Source organism: Cygnus olor, chromosome 3 (genome assembly GCF_009769625.2).
Source record: "Cygnus olor isolate bCygOlo1 chromosome 3, bCygOlo1.pri.v2, whole genome shotgun sequence".
Taxonomy (NCBI): Eukaryota; Metazoa; Chordata; class Aves; order Anseriformes; family Anatidae; genus Cygnus; species Cygnus olor.
Window position 1 is genome coordinate 86,944,205 of NC_049171.1, and position 21,065 is coordinate 86,965,269.

The 21,065-nt window shown below is 36.5% G+C and overlaps 1 protein-coding gene across 1 annotated transcript in view; it reads right to left on the reverse strand.

Annotated features, from left to right (window-relative positions):
- The window catches only part of HEATR5B (HEAT repeat containing 5B), a 55,491-nt gene that overhangs the window by 17,517 nt on the left and 16,909 nt on the right, over nt 1–21,065 (reverse strand). The window contains 18 exon segments of the mRNA XM_040551559.1: nt 237–416; nt 2,659–2,725; nt 4,889–5,069; nt 7,143–7,248; nt 7,250–7,270; nt 7,272–7,304; nt 7,306–7,396; nt 9,189–9,324; nt 9,327–9,402; nt 9,404–9,432; nt 10,287–10,431; nt 12,705–12,779; nt 12,781–12,875; nt 14,227–14,416; nt 16,338–16,405; nt 16,408–16,496; nt 18,052–18,242; nt 20,748–20,853. Of these exon segments, the coding sequence (XP_040407493.1) occupies nt 237–416; nt 2,659–2,725; nt 4,889–5,069; nt 7,143–7,248; nt 7,250–7,270; nt 7,272–7,304; nt 7,306–7,396; nt 9,189–9,324; nt 9,327–9,402; nt 9,404–9,432; nt 10,287–10,431; nt 12,705–12,779; nt 12,781–12,875; nt 14,227–14,416; nt 16,338–16,405; nt 16,408–16,496; nt 18,052–18,242; nt 20,748–20,853 (1,879 nt within the window).

Genomic DNA, 21,065 nt, shown 5'->3' on the forward strand with positions numbered 1-21,065 from the left:
GATTCAGTTAAAACAACGAAAGAACTATCAAGCACCACTACAAATACGGAGAGACGAAATGGCAGAAAAAGGAATGGAGAAAGATATAGAGATGAAAAATACCAAGAGTGGAACTGTGGCAGGTAAGGAGAATGGCAGCAGGTGCAAGGCTTACTGCCTGACCAGACAGTAGGGTGCAACGCTACTACTGAAGTAAAATCTTTTCAAACTTTTAAAGATTAATAGTAAATGCTTACCTCAGCCCACGCTTTCAGAACTGCAAGTTTTTCCATAGTTGTGGCACTCTCCCGGTAAAGTTGGCTAGAAGATCCCTTTCCTGCTTGCACTTTATCCAGGGAAGAGACAAGAAGGTTGTGAACTCGGCGGAGATCATTCAGGTCACTAACAACCCCGCTTCCTATCCATGCGCTACATACCTAAACAACAAAGTTGAGAATTGTCCTATGTTAGCAAGATAAATCCACAACCTTATAGATGAAAAAAAAATCTATAACAAATAATAATAATAAATAAATAAAATCAGCAGATCTCTTCCTGTCTAACATCTAAAAATGTGAGATTTTCCTTCTTTTCCTCTCACCACCTGTGATAACAGAATTGCTCAGGTGAATCGTTACAAAGGCTGAAAGGCTGTATTGTATTAAAATGAAACTCAGTATTCATGAAAATACTTAACATAGTTTGCAATCTCCGTAAATAGGTATTTGTAAGGTTTTGATTCTTTTCCAATTGTCTGGTCAAATCATTCAAGCAATGGGTCTTCAGATTTATTGTAAAAAAAAAAATATATATATATATATATTGGACAGCAATTCATAAAGAAAATCCATTAAAAATGCAAAAATTCAATCTTTTAAAAACTTATAACTCAAATTACATATTAAGGCTCCATCCTAATGAGAAGCTTTCTAGGTCAGTAACAACTTCACGAAAATTCCTAGAAATGAGTAATAATAAAATCTTTAAACTGGGCTCCGCTATGGAAAGAACAGTGCCACGTTCTAGAAAGTCAATACCGGACATATAAGTGGGCGTCTCCCCACTTCTGTTTCTATTTCTCTTTTCTTTTTTTTTTTTAATTGAAACAGACTCAAAACAGGTAATTAGATCTTAATTATCATACAGATCATCTGTTCCTGTCTAGTGCTATACATTGGCATTCATCCTCTGAAACACATTCATGCCCAGATATAATAATTCTGGTGCAGGTGCAGCTGCTTTTGTAACAACAACAAAAGGACAAATTCTTTCTTTATACAAGAGCTGCTTTGATTCTGGTGGTGATTCTACAATAAAGTAGAAAAAAAGAAAAAAAACAAACAAACAAGCAAACAAACAAAAACAGCAAAAAAGAGTTCACAAATTCTTTTTTAATGGCAGTCTTGTCCTATCTCCAATTTATTTGATTTGCTTTGAAAGAACCAGTTGCTTGAAAGCCTTTGTGGAAGGGCCTGGAACTATGGACATACTTAAAATAAACACAAAGTGGTCCTGAATATATGCAGAACAGAGCTGCTGAAAGTCTGTCACAAATCCGTAATTCATTCACAGCAGGACTACGAGCAGCTTCACTCCTGCTGCTGGGCAAGTCAACAGCTACTTCAGTAATAACATAGAAACTATAATATGAACAAGCTCACTCAGTACAGCTCATCTCTAGCTGTATCACTTCCAGAGAGAGAGTTAAATATCCAAATTTAATCACCAACCCATTCAATCCTTTCAGTACACACATACATTAGAAACTGACTGAATAAGGAATACTGTGACAAGTTAAAGACTCTTACATGTTCTTGCATCTAGCTTTAAATGAACAAAACCTTTCCACAAGGTAAGATGAACATGTTCGTTTCTATGTGTAAGTATCAAGTTATGCCACATTTGATCCAAGCTTAACTGCCAGCAAACTGGTAGGAGTATAAACAACAATTAAAATAAGAGTGCTGCAGGACCAAGCATAAATCTCACGTACACAAAATTATTGCATTAAAGCCATTGTTTGCATAGCTAATTAAACTGCTGCTTTAAACGACAGTAGTTTAGCTGCTGCAAACCACCACAACCCGTACAATTACAGCTCTGCTGCTGACAACCGTTTTAAACCACAGTAGCACAAGATCATAGGCAAAAAAATACAAACACAGACAAAATCTCTGAGTTTTTACTGAGAGGTTGTTACTATAATAAGAATGCTCAGAGCTTCTGAAATCTAAAACAGTCAATCTGAATAAAAGTTTAGTGTTTTAAAGGTAAATCATCATAAGTCAATATATTTGATCAGACTGAAAGGCATCTGAACACATACCTTATCATGGCCTCATAAGCAAGAGGCTTTTTCTTTTTTCTGGTGTTTTGGGTTTCTTTTTGTTATTTATTTATTATTTATTTATATATTTAGCAATTAGTAACAAATGCAGAGATGACATGGAGACACAACTAGTTTCAGAAAGACTAAGTATTCTGATGTAGCTCCCACAAAAAGATTTCTGCAGTCCTGCAACAAGATCACTGGTTAGGTTTACGAATTTTTCCAGCTATTACTACTATTTCTCTTCTGCATCCTTCTTCCAAAGAGCAGAAAACTCATACCCATCTCCTGTTTAAGTGCATGAAATGTATTCAGTTTAGCTTATACCATCTGAACATCTTTTCCAGTACCTGGCAGGCCTTCGCAGTTATATCAGACGGTGTATCTTGGGAAATGCTGGCCTCAGAGCAGCTCAACCTGTTCACAAGAGGAAAAAAAAATCCAACTAAAAACAGTAACAACACAACATTCTTCATCTAACCTTGTTTAAGATTCAGGCACATACACAAACAGCAAGACAAGATTGCCAAAGACCCCAAACTTATCTTTGTTATCTAGCAAACATTTGCAATAGTATTCTTTAAATAACAATGAAGAAACCATTTTCCCTTGCTTGAGCATTGTCTTTTTAAGCCCCTACTACCTTTGTCAACTATGTAGCATTATCTTTTAATGAGTATCCTTTTACATAGGAAATTACTATAAGTGCAATTTATGCTAAGGCTCCAGAACATAAAACTTTTTAAGGTCCAACAGACTAATAAAATGAAATCAAGCATTTATTACTGGTTTGTATTACGTTTTCAAAATGACTAATAGACACAAAACAAGGCAGTTGTTCTAAGACAGTGTTTTTCAGAAACAAAACAGACCAAGTCAAAGAGACAGAAGCAATGGTTACAGCAACATAGAAGGAAGGAGAAAAGACAAGAAAAAAAGAACGAAAGCCTTTCTTTAAAAACTATTTGTGAAGATCCTGAACACATAGCAGCCAGAATCAGAGGAAGACAGATGACGATAACTTGAGTTGGGAAAAAGGCAGGGAATGGTGACAGGGCAAGGAAAAGGTGGCAGGAAAGCTAGTAGGCACAGGAAGTACAGGACAGCAAAACCTGACAAGATTAGATGAAATCAGTGCAATCCTAGGAGTGATTCCAGAGATACTCAAGTTACTCCAAAGGCAGGGAGAAACGGCCCTTATCACAGTACTCTTCATCTTCTCTTTTAATATATTTCCATATGTAACAGAATCGGAGAGCCCATATCGCCCTCCTTATATTAAGTGTCCCTTCTGAAATGAATGTTTCTGTGTAAGAATTGAAAGAAGTATTCTGTCACTTCTATGCAGATTCTTCTATGGACCAGTGCACTGTACCAGGACAATTAAGTTAGACTGCAGTCGGAAACCACATGTATTCAAAGATTTTACAGACTGATCAACTTGCATCAGCAAAAGCTAACTGTATGCTCCAAGGAAGCAAGACCATAGACTAAATATACTAATTTTGTATCTGTAAAATAAAACGTAAACATAAATGTTCCTGTAAGGCTGAAGGAACAGTCACTTCAAGCACTGTGTTTCCAAAGCAACAGAAAGTCAATCGCATTGTGAATACTGCTAGCAAAAAAACTACGATGCAGTGAAAGCAGTTATTTTAAACAGAAAAAAAGACAGGTTTTATAATATGATGTACACATACAGCCCATTAATATCATCAGCTGCTTTTAAGAATAGTAAAGTGACCAAGAGGAAAATAAATAAGATTCGATCGCTTTAAAATAATTTCTTTCATTGTAAACTGATGCTTCAACATTTTTATAAATTTCTCTCTCATGCTTATTAGTGTGGGAAAGATCCCCCTGCCACTCCCAAGTAGGGAACCTGACCAAGTGAAACTTGTTCTTGCAAGCATTTATCTTGTGATAAATGTAAACGCTGAAGTCAGTGAAACAAATCATATATGCGATCGTCAGCAAGGCTGAGATCTATTGAGTTAAACAAGAACTAGCCAAACTGACTAGAAATGCAAACCAGTAAGAAAGTAAACAAAAAAAACCCTCCCCTCCTAATACACCAGCCTTAAGCTGTACTCATTGTTGCAATCAAACCTCAGGTGAAAGATTAATTCTATCTGGGTTATATATTTCTAATAATCTTCAACTGTCTATCTCCCATTCCTATTCTTTCGTCATTTTTATTTTAAACAGAAGTGTACTTATTACTTCCCACAGGAAAACAGATTTACTAGGTTCAGTCTGGAATTGAATCAGTGTTATTTTCAGATTCTTAATTCTACAAATGAAATGCCGCTCTTGGCAAAAAAAAAAAAAGTGTGATTTGTAATATTGGCTTTCAGAAATCAATAGCTACTGATTTTTAACTTTTTGTCAGCTAATAAATTGGAATAAATAGGAAGAGATACACAGATTTTGAAGAGATAAATAAAGCAGTCTCTTCAGTGCATTTTCAAACAAAAAATCTCTTCACTGGTTCTTTTGAAGTCACAAACTGTTCTCAGAGCTAATACTGGCATATTGGCATAAATATACAGTTTCATGAAGTTATAAAGGAGGTCTCACATAGCCTGGTATTGCTCCAGTATCACATGGCCTGGAAACTCTGGCTCAGGAACTGATGCAAATTTCTTGATAATGTCTTCAAGAGCTTGAAGACCCGCCATTCGTAACTGGTTGCTGTGATCAGTTGCAGCCATGAACGCCATTCGAATAAGGTCAGAGAGATGGAGTACTAAGAAGTCATCTTAAAACAAACAGAACCAAAAGAACATTTTATTAACTTGAAATATAGCTGACATGACAGATACTTAAAACATTTTTTCTCACTGATGTACAAATTCACCTATTCTTTTCCAAATGTACACATTTAGGATATGGAAGAAAGCATGTAACATTTTTCTTTTTTTTTTCTCCGCCCCCCCAAGTGACACAAGAACCTTCATTCTAAGACAACCTTAAAAATTAAGCACAAATTTGAAACAAAGTAAAATATGAGATACAAAAAAAAAAAAAAGTATTGAACTAGAATATTTTAAATGTACATGAGAACCCACAAAGAGATTTAGACATATTTAGTAAAGCTAACTTCTGTGATATCCCCCTGCCAATATCTACAGAAAATCTTTCAGGCAATTCCTGAGCCTATGCTTATAGTGACCCCTGCTGATAAAAGAAAACTAGTCAAGTTTTAAACACCTAAAACTGAGTAAGTATTTCTGCTCCCAAAAGCACACACCTAAGGCCCTAAATCAGCATCAGACAATACACAGAAAAGAACATACATAACTCAGTAAAGTTCTCAAATGATTCTTCTCTATTTTTATTCATTTTTATTTCTTTCCTTACTCTCAATTTGAAATTACCAGACTGATATAAAACCAATATGAAAATACTTTTTTAAAACATTACTATCCAGGGTGATTAACAAATAATAAATAAATAAAATGACTAAAGCTCTAGTGCTTTCAAGTCTCAAGGTAGAAAAAAAATATATTTTTTAGCTGAAATTTCCGAAGGCATGTCAATAAGCCTGGAAATTGTTTAAAAAAGTACCAAGTGGTAAAGACACTCATTATTTGTTCAGGCCATCACAGAATATTAGTAAATTTTAAATATTTGGAAGTTGAATTTGAGGATAGAGATACTTAAGTTTTTCTTTTTATAATGATACCAAACACATCAAGTTCACTGTAAATAAATTTGGAAATGTAAATTCTCAGGATTATTTTATGCAATCCTTTTCAGGCTCCTATAAAAAAAGCAGCTATATCATGATTTGCCTCTATAATGCAATGCTGTTTCAAAAGCAGACTTTCCCAAAGCTCTTCCCTTTCACTCTTCAAACAGGACCCCAGTCTCTAATAAAATCAGAAACAAGATTCTCACCAAAACCAATGCATAGCCTGGAACCAGAGTGCATCAAAGCAACAAAAGCAATACCTAATAAATATCCACATCAGAACAGATGCCCTTAGCAATGTAGGTGCCTAAAATCCACAAGCCCTATTCATTCCAAGGTGCTTATATATATGATACTCAGTCTACATGCACACAAACACTGTGCCACATTGGTGAAAGCAGACAATCACTATGCACCAGAACCACTACACACGGATGACTGAGGACAGAAAACCTCACACTACCAGTTTTGAAACACATTTTTCATAAAACAACCATGTCATCTCTGACCTCTCAATTACGATCCTCCAAGTCATAAAAGTATCTTCAAAACATGAGCTTTTAATATTTGTCACTCTCATGGATACCAATAGAATGAGCTTTACCAAAGCAGCTGGGTCCATGTTCCTCCCACATCCCTCACCCTGCAGCCAGTACTACGGCAGTATTACCTGACCTTCTCTCTTCTTTTCTTCTTCTTTCCTAGCATTGCTTTGCTGTGGAGATTGCTAAAATAACCTCTGAATTCTAATTCATTGCTGTCATTAGGGTTAAACTCAGAGATACTATCCCCCATATATAGTAGCTAGAAGTTTACTGCTTCTATTTGAAACTGGAGAAAAAAGTGTTTAAGTGTTTGCATTTTTTTTCTTTTTTTTTTTTTTTCTCCTCCTCCAAGCACATCAGTCTGTCAGAAGTTACATCCTCCAGCAAACATTATTCTGTGTTCATGGTACGGTAACTATAATGGTTACAGTTTTTGCCCTTTTCCTTAGCTTTTAACTGTTTGACTAAAAGGAAGTTCACTTTTAGCTGCTTACGTTTTTATCTTGGTTGTGTAATCTTTACCTGTAAAGACGTGTCAAAATTATACAAAAAAAAAAAAAAGAAACAAAACAAACACATTCATTCAATTACTTTTTGGGTTTTTTAAGTCTGGCTGAACGAGCCAGTGCCAGATCAAAGTGCGCCTTGTTGGTATTCTCACACAGCATGATCACTCGGCACAGACAGTCGGCTGCAAAACACACGCGTTGCCCAGCGAGGGTGCTACAGACGGCTTGGTTTTATCCTCTTCACCCCAGAGTCGTAAACATGGTATCATCATCCATCTCATCCTTCTTCTCTGATTCCTCATCCTTTCCTCCTCCCAAGGGAGCTGCAGTGCTCATGCTCTACAAGAGGAGAACAATTAAAATAAAATCCCGCTGTGTCAAGCTACAGAAGATGATAAGGACATGTTCAAGCCTTTCCTTAGGCTCGGATTCAAAACACAATAATTCTCCAGTTGAAACCTGCAACATTCAAAAAATGCTAGAAAGGCATAGGAATATCAGTCAAAGTTTTTCACCTCTAATTCCCATAGATACCAGTTATAGCTGGCATCCTATATCTGAACTTCTCAGCTTTGAAAATTAACCTATTAAACTGTCAGAAACAGGGTAAGGAGACCACCGTGCTCCAATTCAAAGAAAAAGCTCAGCCTTTTAACTATTCCACTCCTCTTTCAAGTAAAACCTATGAGTGGATATTAAACTGAAACAAATCTACAAAGTTCACACCACAGGCAAGATATACAGCCAATGTGGGCAGCTGACAGCAACCAAAAGAGTGCTTAACATTCAGAAAATTTTCTGTAAGCATGGCCTGTGAGACTTCATTTCAGAAAATGAAATTACTTCAGGGATCACATTAAAAATAAAAAAGGGACAAAAAATCATCAAACATGCATATACACTTCGACTATTCAGATGTGAGAACATAAAATCTCAAGAACAAGGTCTAAATCAGCAAAATGCAAGATAACGACAAAATTTTTCTGGCAGTAATACAGACATGGGAAGAAGTTACTGCAAGGGTAACCTACTCCAACTCAAAGCATGTTTCTTAGAAAGTCTGAATTAAGCAGCTTGAAGAGCCAAGACTTTCAATAGAGAGAGGCGCTATGGCAAATCAAACATGGATGGAGCCAAACCACAACGGAGTGTTTTCAGAAAGCATCCAGGAAAACGTCATGGTGGCTGATTTGTAAATCTCTGCTTAACAAGCAAACTGATTTTGTTCATATGCCAAGTTAGTGGTATGAAAGAGTATAAAATGAAGTTCCTTCCTTATTTAAGCACAACTGAGAGAAATGTATTTAAATATCATCTCTAAAAGATCATTTCACGTACTAAAAAATAAAAATAGTGAGGAGATCAGACAACCACGTTCAAAACTCTTAAAAACTTTTCCCACGTTAAATAAGGGAAAGAACATCCCAAGCTCAAAACTCATGAAGTGAGGTCTTTCTGGGTAGATGCATGGTAATACATTGCATAAAGAAATCATTGGTAGCATATATCAGCTAAACGTAAAGCTGGCAACATTTAGATACAGAGCTTTTGGATGAACTCACAATATGCCAATAAACAAGCATAAATGCAAGGCAAATGAGCAGCAATCTGGCGTCCACAACCATCCTACAAACTGAAAAACAGGAATAAGGTCTCGGAGGACAAGGTCTTTGCAAACAACTCTGCAAAGCTGAGCAACAAGCAAAGAAGTTTCATCACCATGGTAACCCATCTCACATCAGTACTCAAAGCCTCATAAAGAAAAGCCTCAGAACACGTACAGCACTGTTCCTTCTGTATGGCCCTGACGCACAAAGCCTAAAAGCATCTCTCTGCTTTCTTTAAGATAATGAAATGTCAGGGCAATAATCACCCTGCTTCTCCATGGAGATCCTACTTGAAGGTGGCTACTTTTTTAATCTTAAAAGAAAACATACTTTAAAAATATAACATAACGTTGATGATTTCCTCTTTCTAAGTACTTTTAATGCATAATACTCAAAGTTCTATATACAACATAAGCTATACTGCATGTCTTTACTATTAAAAAGGACAAGTTCCAAACAAATACTGCCAGAAGATGCTAATACTAAAGCAATATCAGTTTTTATGTGAATACTATAGAACACTTACCACTGGAAGCTGCAAGGACATCCTTACAGAGCATTAGCCAGTGAGAAAGGTTTTCTACTGCCAGCGATGAAAGCCATATGTCCAGAGTATCATGGATGTCTGAGCACAACTTGCGATCAGTCTCCCGATCAACATACCAAAAAGGACACCTTCGAGGCCTGTCTCTGTTATATTAACCCCCTGATGCCGGGAATGACCATCTCGTCGAGAATCCAGCTCCTGGTGCAAAAGGATTAGTATCTGCAAAAAAATAATGAGAAATCTTTTCTGAAATCAGTAACTCAGTTTTAAAATTTGGAATAACAATCTGAGAATCAGGCATTGTGCATTCGTGCACATATAGTTCAGGCAATGATACATCATGGTGTTATTTAATTTTTTCTGAATTAACTGAAAAAAAGAACTTAATATAGCATTTTTTTTGTAAGGCATATAAACACGCTTATAGGATTACTTCCAAAAAGAAGCCAAAAAACCACAAACGTATATCTCTTCAAGGTACACACCCATCAGTTTTTAAAAACTCCTAATATTATTTGACTCTGAAAAGTCTTTCTAGAGACAGACTTAACTGGTGGGATTTAATACTATGTAAGCCCACAATTCTATATTCATAGGAAGAAGACATTGCTGATCAACACTGTTGAACCTCCTATTTTCAGGATAAAGTGATGCATGCAAGAATTGAACCAACCAGCAAAGTCCACAAGTTAGTAGATGTGCTGCTAAGAGAAATGACACAATGAGGTATCTCAATCAAACAACATTAATGAAGTCAATTTTCAAAAGAGCAAGACCTAAAGTACGGAGAGAAACTGTTAAAATGTTTCCATTGTATATACACGTATTCCCTACCTGATCGCCATTCTTAATAGGGCAGAAAAGTTTAAGTCTGAACTTTACAAAAAGTTAAATTACAAGTGAAATTAAATCAACTTGAATTACAGTACACAGGGGTGGGGGGAGAGAAGTATTAGAGCTGGCAGAGATGGTTTTAGAGTGTGGTGGTTTTTTTTGTCCTGAAGGCAAACCACATGCATGCATGAATACATGCACTCAGCTGTCACAAAAGGCCCTCATGAACGAAGTACTACTGATGCCGCTATTTTCTTTGTCTCCAGCATTTTTTGCTAAGCTCATGGCATATTCACATACTTCTGCTGCTTCCCTCTGAGCAAGCTGTCGTAAACATGCAACTGCAGCACGGCGAAGGAGCAAGTGGGAGCTGCACAAGTGAACCTAAATCAGAATCATTACAGGTGAGTGAACTGCTGCATCTCCATATCCATATCCATCGTAAGTGCTGCTAAGGACTAACAGTATTCTACTTTTCAATTATATGCCCCCGTGTGAGCTGCTGGATACGAAACTCTTTAAAAGATCTTTAAAGTTCACAAGTAAGCACTTTCTATAATGCACAAATCTGAAAATAAAGCTGACATATACAGAATTGACAGGTGTTATCTGTTAAAAGCTTAAATATTGACACTGTGCCACTATGATTTTAGACTAATATACTTTCCAATCTGTTATACTATAGAAAACTATTCCCCATCACTTGTGCTATACCTATAAATCACTTTTTTTTTTTTTTTTTTTTTTAAAAAAAGGCACCACCAGCTGCACCACACAGCTACCATAAAAACTTCCATTTCAAGCTTGTACCAGGATTTATAGTGTAAATTTTTTATAAGCGCCTGTCAAGAAGACAGCTTCAGGTTTCTTTGCTAACAAATACTGGGCTTCCAATTCTTTGAATCACCTCAAGTACAAAATATCTTTTTCTTATTGAAGAATTGTGCATGGTACCTATTTTCTTGAGAGGCAGTAGCACAGAGAGTAGTTGCACAGAGAACTGTATGTTTTTCCACAGTGGAAGAGATGAAGAGGGCTCTTTAAGAAACTAATTCTTTATTTACCCTGGGAAAATTGTTTTAATAAACTGAATACACATTTGCTTTCTCAGTATTAGGTTATTATGTGGATGGAAATTGCAACCCCTAAATGAAAGGGCTGTGTAGTTTATAAAGCGCTTTAACAGTACATCTTTATTCTGTACGCGAATATACAAGATTTCAGTCCTGCAAAAACAAACATACATCCTCTAAATATCGCACTGAGGTTGTTTTAATGGAAATAAAACACAGAACATTTACAGCATTTAATTAATGGAAAGAGTTTTCCCTGTTTTCACTTGCAAAACCAACAACTGTGTGTTTATGATGCCAATGCAAGAAAGCAGAAGGAAACTAGATTGTGAGCTCCGTAGTTTAATTTTGATATCTGGCATTAACTCCCCTACAAAAGCAAGTTGGAAAGTTATGAAAACTTTTACAGGGCAGGGCAATGCAGACTTTGGCTACATATCTAAGTTTACGGTAAAATGACACGCACCAAGACAATTCAGAGGAAAATTTTTTTCAAACTATGTAAGACTGAAAGTAAGGGATAGGAAAAAGAGAAAGTAAAATAGCTTTTGTTTAACATAAGGACCATTAAAGAACATGTAAAGAACTGCAGAAAGCTGGGGAAATGTTTTCAAACGCACTTGTCATACCTACATTGACTTTGACTTCACTTTCTGAAATATTACCCACTAGTACTTACAGAGTAACTGCTAGAGAGAACGTCAGATTGTGCATGGGTAGATCTGTCCCTACAGAAGGGCTAGCTACTTCTGGATATGTTGCATCTCTGTCATGCAAAATTTGTGCAAGGACATTGACAGACTCTGGGAACCACACAGCACAGGAGCGTTCCAGAGTGAGGGGGGGAAGTAAGAGTATAGGTGGGGGCTGAACCATGTAACAATGAGAGGATACCCTAGGGAAAGTCTGGAAGGGAGACTAAGAAAAAGTTCCAGTGCTGACATAAGTAGGATTCTATTCTTTCACATAACACAGAACCACTAGTTCCACAGCGAATGATACAATCAGCTTGGCAAAACACCCAACAGACTTCAGGGAGTATTTTTCAAACTTCTTAGTACTGGGCTGCTAAACCCTCTTAAAATAATTAAGAAGTAAATAAACAATAGCAATAAAGAAACAAATGAAAACACACACACCACCTTTCCTCTTATAGTTTGTATTTTGTATGTTTGGGTTCTAGCCACTGCCTCATTTCCTGGCTTAAGCCAGGATTTGCTGACAGAACACTAATGGGGAGAGCCACTGTTAATCACAATAGCAACACAAGAATTTGAGTGTCAGCACTGCTATACTAATAGTGGTTAAAATAATCCAGCATCTCCCACCTTTTCAAGCTCACCTTCTTCCATTTGTGCATACGGTCAGTTGGAAGGAACAAGGCATTTCAGCATCTCTGTAACGAGTGGTTTTATAAAAATGCTTGCTACCTTGTGCCTTTATTGCATTCCAATGTTTTGCCAATGTGGCTTGCTTGTTATATATGGGTATCCTTGGCATCTTGCTAAGTCCTTCTCCTGTGTCCTCTCTGCTAGGCACATACGTAAAACTTTGAGGAACAGAAGGGATGCATTTTGTACTCACACAAAGACTTGGAACCAGACTGGACAGGTTGACGTGCCGTGGCGCAAACATATGAAGCTGCTGAAGGCAGGATATTGGCCGCTGCCTGAACAAGAGAGTCTGAATGGTCTTGTGTGATTGCACATCCCACCAAACAGGATGAACGGATTGTTGAAATTGTAGCTCCATTACCTAATGATAATAATATGATATCCTTAACATAGCAAGATTTTTCTATGACAGCTGTAGATTTTAAACCTTTAAACATATTTTAATGCATAAAAGTTTACAAAATTAACATGCAAATTTTCTGAATTCCTACTGCAAAATAGTGTCCACATTACTTGAAAGAATCACGAGTGTGTTTCAATTTCTCTGTTGAAATAATAGGTTAAATAATACTCTGTCCAAATGAAATTTTGGATCAATGATCTTCAACTGGAAATACTTTAAGAATATCTTCCCAGGACATGAAACTAGAAAAGTTATCTGCATTTCAATTCTGAACATCTTTTTTTTTCTATATATATGGGCAACATTTCATACACAGAGCCATTTCCTAAAATATCAGACAATGTGTAAGCTAGCATATGTATCTGCAGGTAATTTTTGTTAGCTCCATCAGATGAGTCATGCTGCTCTAACAGGACACATATTTGAAAGAACAGAACTTAATCTGAAAAATAATTTCATTCCACATCTTAAGGATTAACCAGCATGACATTTAAAAACAACAACACTGAATTACAGCAAAAATGTAACTTGCAGAAGATATTCCACATAAGTATCTTATAATAAAGTTCATGACACTTCAATCAAAATCTTATTATACAGCAAGCAGATAGCAAGTTAAATTAAACCATCTAGAGACTTTTCCAAAATAGAATTAGTCCAATATTTAGAATTAAAATTGAACTAGTGCCTGGCTCTCTAACACTGACGTAAAGACCAGCCTATAAACATTCCTAAAAAACCCCGCTAAGTCAAAGTTAACAATCCATGTTTTTGTTATCTGAGCCATGTAACTTCAGATAGTGTACTGGCACGGCAAAATTTTATTTTCTATGGTAAGGCACCGTGATAGAAGAATAACAAGAATAAGTGGAAATGAGTTATTGTTCACAACATTAACAATGATGTCAAACTTAAGTTCTTGCCATCAGTCAAAAATAAAACTACCACTATGCTGAAGAAGCAGAGGAAAAATCTTGCATCTTGCCCTACATAAAACATATACACAGCAAGGGTATTTTTCATCTTTTACTTACCATGCACATTTGCCACTAGCCAGAACACCATACATCACTGTAACTGTTGATATAAATCTCAAACTGAAGTGTGAAGGAAAAAAAAAAAAGAAAGGAAAAAAAAAACCAGCAGACGTAAACCAGACTTGAGGTTCCTTCCAGGACCCTGGATTTGTCAAAGCCCTCCCCTACTACCCACAACTGCAATAAACAAAAACTGATTATCTTCCATTTAAGGTCATGATGTATTGGCTTTATACAGGTTAATTTCCTTTCCTCTTCAAATTCACACTAACCTTGCAGCTCAGGCCCAACAGTAGTTATTATAGCCCCGAGACATCGGCCTAAGCATTGATGTACTTCTGTATGTGATGGTGGAACAGTTAAGAGCAGAGTAAGAACTAGAGAAAGTGTTGGCTCCACGTATCCACGGTACATTGGTCCACTAGAATCTACTATCAAGGCAAGTGAATGGAGAGACCAGGTCTATGAAAAAAAAAAAAGTAAGAATATATTGAGTAATATATTTAGAAAATTTATACAAATATGTATGTAGACTGAACCTAGTTCTGTACAACCCTGTTCACATGTCTAGTTAGCTTCTCTGACCCCAGAAGTGTTTCAAATGTCCCAAATCTCAAGCAATCAAGTGGGAGTTGAGATATTTCTAGTGTGCTGTTGGATGCCAGCACTTTGTGGATAACAAAGATGACAAAGTATTTGAGCAAGAAATGATCAAGCACTGTGTTTCTATTTTGCTTTCTCAGAAACAACACATCCACTTTAAAAAAAAGGAGTGGCGGGGGGAGAAGAAACGTGACCCTTAACATGGGGAAAAAGGCAGAATCATTTCTGATGTAGAACTGGATGCAGATTCCAAAGCAGACAGCTGACAAAGTCCTTAGCCAGGACTGCCTGTGATATTATAAGTAGAAACTGATTTCCATGACAAGTTGAAAAGTTCACATGCATTTTCCAATGAATTTTCTTTTTAGGTGGTGCAGAAAAAAGCAGCACTTTACACATACAGCCAGTGTACTATGGGATAGGAAAAAAAAAAATCAACCTATTCAGTTATAAGTAAATTACAAAATAATTTACTGCAAATGTCCAAGCAAGAAAAAGAAATTTTTGGTCACTGAGTTTCACGTGAAATCAGCTTCCCTGACAGACCTGAAAGCATGAGAGATCACTCCAAAAGATCCTATCAAATGATCACATTTCAGAACTGTCTTCAATTAAATGTGATGCAATTGCACTGAAGAGACAATGTTAAGAGAGGATTACAGATACAAAGCTAGATTCTTAAGAATCAGCTAGAAAACTTGCTTTAAAAACTGCTCGGTTTTGGTCCTCTCTGATGCAACCCAAAACCCATTAACACTAGCAATCACATGAAGCTATTTTAACAGTCATAAGCATGTATGTAGTACATTACAGCTGTATGTACATTACAGTACATTCTCATTCTTGTGAATTTCCATTGCTCATGTTCACATACAGTTCCTGCATACCTATGTTGTAGATGAGATGGAAAAGCTTAGCTTTTCACAGTTGCCTGTTATCATACCCTCAGTAGAAAATAAATAAGATAGGCACATGAATTCCACCTGGCTTCTAAATCCTTGCCCTTTATAATTCACATGTTTTTCATAACGCAGTAACTCTTTCCAGTTTCAAGATGAATGATAAGCAAGTACATGCTTCAAAATTACTTACACATAAAGCAAGGTTATATATGCAAACTGAACTTTGACTTACTTTAAATAAACTAAGGAAATTTAAAAGTGACTTTAAATTGCATTTACTGATTTTTTTTTTTTAAACATCTGTCTCCAAACAAAACTATTCTTGTTTTCCCAAGCAACAAGCTGCAAAAGCATAGATTATTTTTTTATTGCCCTGAGGGCAAAACAAACAAGCAAACCAAAAAACCCACTATTTTTTGTTCTGTCAAATGCATAATTTAAACCAAGGTGAACATGGATGTATGTCTCACGTAGTTACCGGAGGCTTCACCATCTCAATCTGCGGGTATAAAGTGCCCCTAATCAAGGATGGCATTCAACTTCCTGCTGCTAAAGCATAGTAGTCACTTAGAATCATTTCCTTGAGTTAACTTGCAAAAAGAATGGCTGGAAGATAACTATTGTATGGTACAATTACAGCACGACCTTTGAAGAACAATGATTACAGACAAGACATGGCTTTTACTCTTTTCCCCTTCTTTGGTAATTATTTTATTCTAATGCTTTGATAGATTTCATTGCTGCAGAAAACGAAAGATTCAGCATTTTTCCTTCTACAATTCAACTCCTCATTGTCAAGACAAATGTACTGTCAGAATTAACTTTGAATTCTAATCCTGAACATTTTAAAACAATTCTGTGGTGATTGTGTTTTTTACCTGGACTTCAGGAGAAGTTCCATCTTGTGCCAAAGCCAAGAGAATACTGACGCTAGTTTTCAGATGCTGCCAGAACCTATTCCACCAACATATCGATGGAGGCAACCCAGAGCCAAAGAATGTCCCGTTCTTGATACAACATCTCGAGCAGATTTTAACCTATCAACATTTAAATAAAAAGAAATCATGTAATTCACTAGATTTATTACAAAAACCCTTCAAGTACCATAACTGTGCAAACGACTGCTTCTAACAGAATTTTGCTGTCTGTGTTACAAGACTGTAAGAAGCCTTAACCACAAAAGCAAAACTAATAGCAGCATAGGTTATGCATATTGAAGTGGATTACACATCAACCAAGTCAATAAAAAGACATTTTAGTAATTTTCTTTCTTCGTGGTCATAACTTGACATTTTAGATGAGGAAGTGTTTTGGAAGTATAAGAACACAGGAAAAGAGCTTAGTATTTACCCATGTTTCACAGTAGACTAATTTAATAATCATAAGAGTCATTGCTAGGCCACTGCAGTGAAAAGAAATCAAGAAAAATGACAATATATACAGAGAAACAATAAAGGAATCCACAGCTTCATCTTCTACTGCAGACAACTTATTAACTTCTTAATATAGCTGCTTTCTTCTACAGCTGAGTTCTACAACTTTTCCAATAGTTTTTGTAATTGTATTTTTATTAATGAAATTAAAACACAATGAATAGCATTCTAAATGACCTAGCTGCATGACATAGTGACTCGCTGTGTATTTTCCACAATTCTTCAGCTCAGAACACATGTAACATAGATGTCAACTGTAATTAAAACCCTATTCAGAAAAAAAAAGAAGAGACAGAAGAAGGATATCCTAGTTAGAAGAAAGATTTTTTTTTCCCTGGTTGTCTGTATGTGGCAGAGAAGCACGCTCATAGCCATTAGTGAACAACAACAACAGCAGCAGCAAGAAAGTAAATGCAAATGCCATATATGCAAAAATGGTTTTACAGTGTCAACTGACTGGCAACCATTGTTAACTTGAGTCCTGCATAAGAAACCAAGGAAAGAGTCCCAGTAACAGAAATTCAAGGAATGACCGTGAAGATGATAGACTTTATTACAAGATGAAATAATGGAGAAAAATTGAATTACTCAGAGGTAGGAGAATATGTTCATGCAGCATGGCCAGCCAAAAGATGTGCTGCAGCCATGAGGTAGGAGCATTCAGATCCACAGACTGGCTGATGTCTAAAATTTAAGCTGAAAATTGGGAAACATGTTGTCTTGGTATATTTACCAGGTATCCTTCTAAAGACCTGAGATTAATGACAGAATATAGAAAAACAAATGGGCCAGTAGGTAAGGTAAATTGATGTTACAGGAAGATGTTTTGATGAAATAGAACCACTATCATACAATTCATGCTACAGACACACCTAGTGTAAGCTGAGTTTATCTACCTGAAGCAGTTTAGTTACCTTCAAGTAACTCATGAAAAACCCTTCATTTGTATCATTTTGCATTCCAAGTAATGTAACAATTAAACTTTTATTCCTGGAAGAATCACATGAAATAAATCCAAATTTGAAGACTGTTTCAAGATTTCTTAGATCTATATAGTCTTTGTAATAAAGCATGGAGAGAAAGAGTAAAAAAAATGCTATTTCATAGAAGAATTTTCCAAACTATATTTATTTCCCTTTACGAATCAAAGCCAACTTACTTATCAAAACTGTACTGAGCCATTCTAGCGATGAAAGTGGCTTCTCCAACCACTTGAGCCATTCTGCCAAGAGCTTCTCCAGCTGCACATCTCAGAATAGGGTTAGGATTATCAAGGGCACCCATTACCAGCGTCAGAGCAGATTTGCGAACTTCTTCTGGTCCTAATGTGCTTTTGTTCTCGGCTAAACCCTACATGAACAAATGAAAAAAACATTCCAAATCAGGGAGGAAGGGAAGTGCAACGTTACTGTAAGATCTTTAATTAAAAATGATGCATCTTTACTTTTGTCTAAAATTCTGATCACTTAGTCCTAAATATACTGGTTGAAAATATTTAAAACTCAAAAACAATAACACAGTCTTAGCTTTGCCAGCACTCTATTTTACGTACAGAAAAGATACATTAACACCAGTCTTTGTTATCAAATGCTACTATCATTATAGTGCTACACACACACACACACACACACCAGTGCTAAGCTAGAATCTAAGCTAGCAGATAGCTTTACACACAATAACCCAAGGGAAAGATAAGAAAAGAAGGGGGGGGGAGAAGGGGGGCTTTAAAATTGACTGTAATATCTCTTTACCAGACAGAAAAAAACACAGCTAAGTTGCATTTCTGCAAGAATCAAACAGATTTTAGGTACATGAAAATATTTTTTCTTAACATTTACATCTTCGAAAATGTATACAGTATGCTATATAAGTGTGTTACAGAGTACTAACACTAAACACTGTTTCTGCAGCTTCTTTGGTTTCCATATTCCTTTAATAACACACTACCTTTCATTATAACTTTCAAGAAGTCTTTTACTTTGGGAAAAATAATCAAATACATGTAAAGTATTGCACGTGTTATAGAGGAAGAGAGCTGATGGCTCTGCCATAGATTCTCATTTTCTGTTCTGAAATCCTCATTTCAGCTCTTAAAATTTTGACAGTTCTTTGGCCTTTTGGCATGGCATGGGAAATCCCAGGCTCCTTTCTCAGAAAATAGCTTTCAACATGTCTCATGTTTCAGCATGGCTCATATTTCTAAGGACAAAGCAAGGAAGAGAAGTGTTGTTTTGCCAGTGTGAGATCTGTGAAAACTTTCTTTCCAAAAACTCTACTAAGTTCTACATAAAGACTTGACATTTCACAGACAGCTTTTAGGGGGGAAAATTGACTTTTGCTGCTACTACAAAAACTTTACCCAACTAAAGGTTCATAAGAAAATGCATTGTGCCCAAGTCTGCCAGGATTTTGTAGTCATGTTCCCAGAACACTAATTAAAATGCTCCAGATCACATACTTAAATGGGCATGTGTCCTGGTTTCAGCTGGGATAGAGTTAATTTTCTTCCTAGTAACTGCTATGGTGCTGTGTTTTGATTTGCAATTCCTTTGTGTATTCTTTTATCATTAATATTCTTTTCCCTTCCTTTTCCGTCCTATTAAACTGTCTTTATCTCAACCCACTAGTTTTTACTTCTCCACACCCCTAGTCCGATTCTCTCCCTAGTCCGATTCTCTCCCCGATCCTGCTGGTGGGGAGGGATAGAGAGTGAGCAGGTGGCTGCATGGTGCTTAGCTGCCTGCTGAGTTAAAACACAACAGTATGCCCTTCAGCTATACATCAGGGCTGAGGTGCCTTAATTCAAAACTAGGAACCAAACTGAAGAGGAAGCCATTCATTACCTAAAGCATGAGACATCTAGGCTAAAAAGCCTGGGTAATTATAGTCAAGGGAGAAGAGTGTGTCATTGCATCCTAAAAGAAGTGGGACAATTCACTCTCCATAGACAGTCCTCTCTCCCCATCAAGCGAGGATCAGAGACCCATTAAAAAGCAGCTGAAGATAGGCAGCCATTGTTTGGATGGCAAAGGTCAGACAAGAAGAAACCCATACAATCTTTAATTACAGGCTAACACTTCCATAAGGACAGCTTCCTCAGTGCACAGGACTTAGTTGCCCTGAAGCTGAATGAGGACGACATAAAGGGGAAAATCTGACAGACTCATGAATTGGAAATCCAGACAGAACATCAGAAAAAATCTTGAAATGCCTTAATAAATTTGACGAGTAGAAAGAAAATCTTACACTGAGACACTATTCCACAGAGCCGAGGCAATACAAGTCACTGAAACCAAGTATTTCTCTTACTTACTGTCTAGGTTCCTGACTTCATAGCATGAGGCCAGATTTCCAAGCACAGATAGAGCACAAATAATTGTAACTGAAATCAGTGGGACTTGAGCATAAGCATCTAAAATTCTTTATTATATTAGGGAGTCTAAAGAAGAAAAAGTTTGGACATCTAAAATGGAGACCCAAATTTATCTTTGTGTTTCCATGAGCCTCATCTGCAAAGATATGAAGGGTGGGTTTTTTTTTTGAGTATGTATGACAAAGCACTTAAATCCATAAGTACAGTGCAAAGAAAATTAGAGTAGTGAAAAAGAAAATAAAGTCAGAATACTATAGAGACATGAATCTCATCTATTCTTTGTACTGATACATGCAGATAAGCTGAAGCAAAGAGCATCTGAAAAAAAGAGTGGGGGGGAGAATTTGCAAAGTTCGGGTTTTGTTTCGAAAAGTTTAAGTATTAACTTCAGCAATGTCCTTTTAACAGCCTTTTGTACAGAACACGAGTCTACGAACCGAACTGCTGAATTTTCGCATCTACTACAAGCTCACAAGTTTTACCTTCAAGGCACTAAGAACAGCAGTAAAGATATTAAGCTGCACAGCTTGCTGTCGAACACCTTTAGCCTGCTTGACACATTCAGCAAAGTGATCCAACATCTGTAATCTAAAACAAAGAACATAATTTAAGTGACATTCTTTCAAAATACAAACCAAAACACAGCTGGTAAACACTGCGCACAACCAAAAGGCCTTTTAAGTTGGGTCATAGAATTCGTGCCTCAGGGGCTGCAGAAGGTATTCACCTTAGGCAGAAAGGGTAGTGTTATTTTGATAATTCACTTTGCTGATTCTTCTTTTAGATTAATTCTTCCCTTT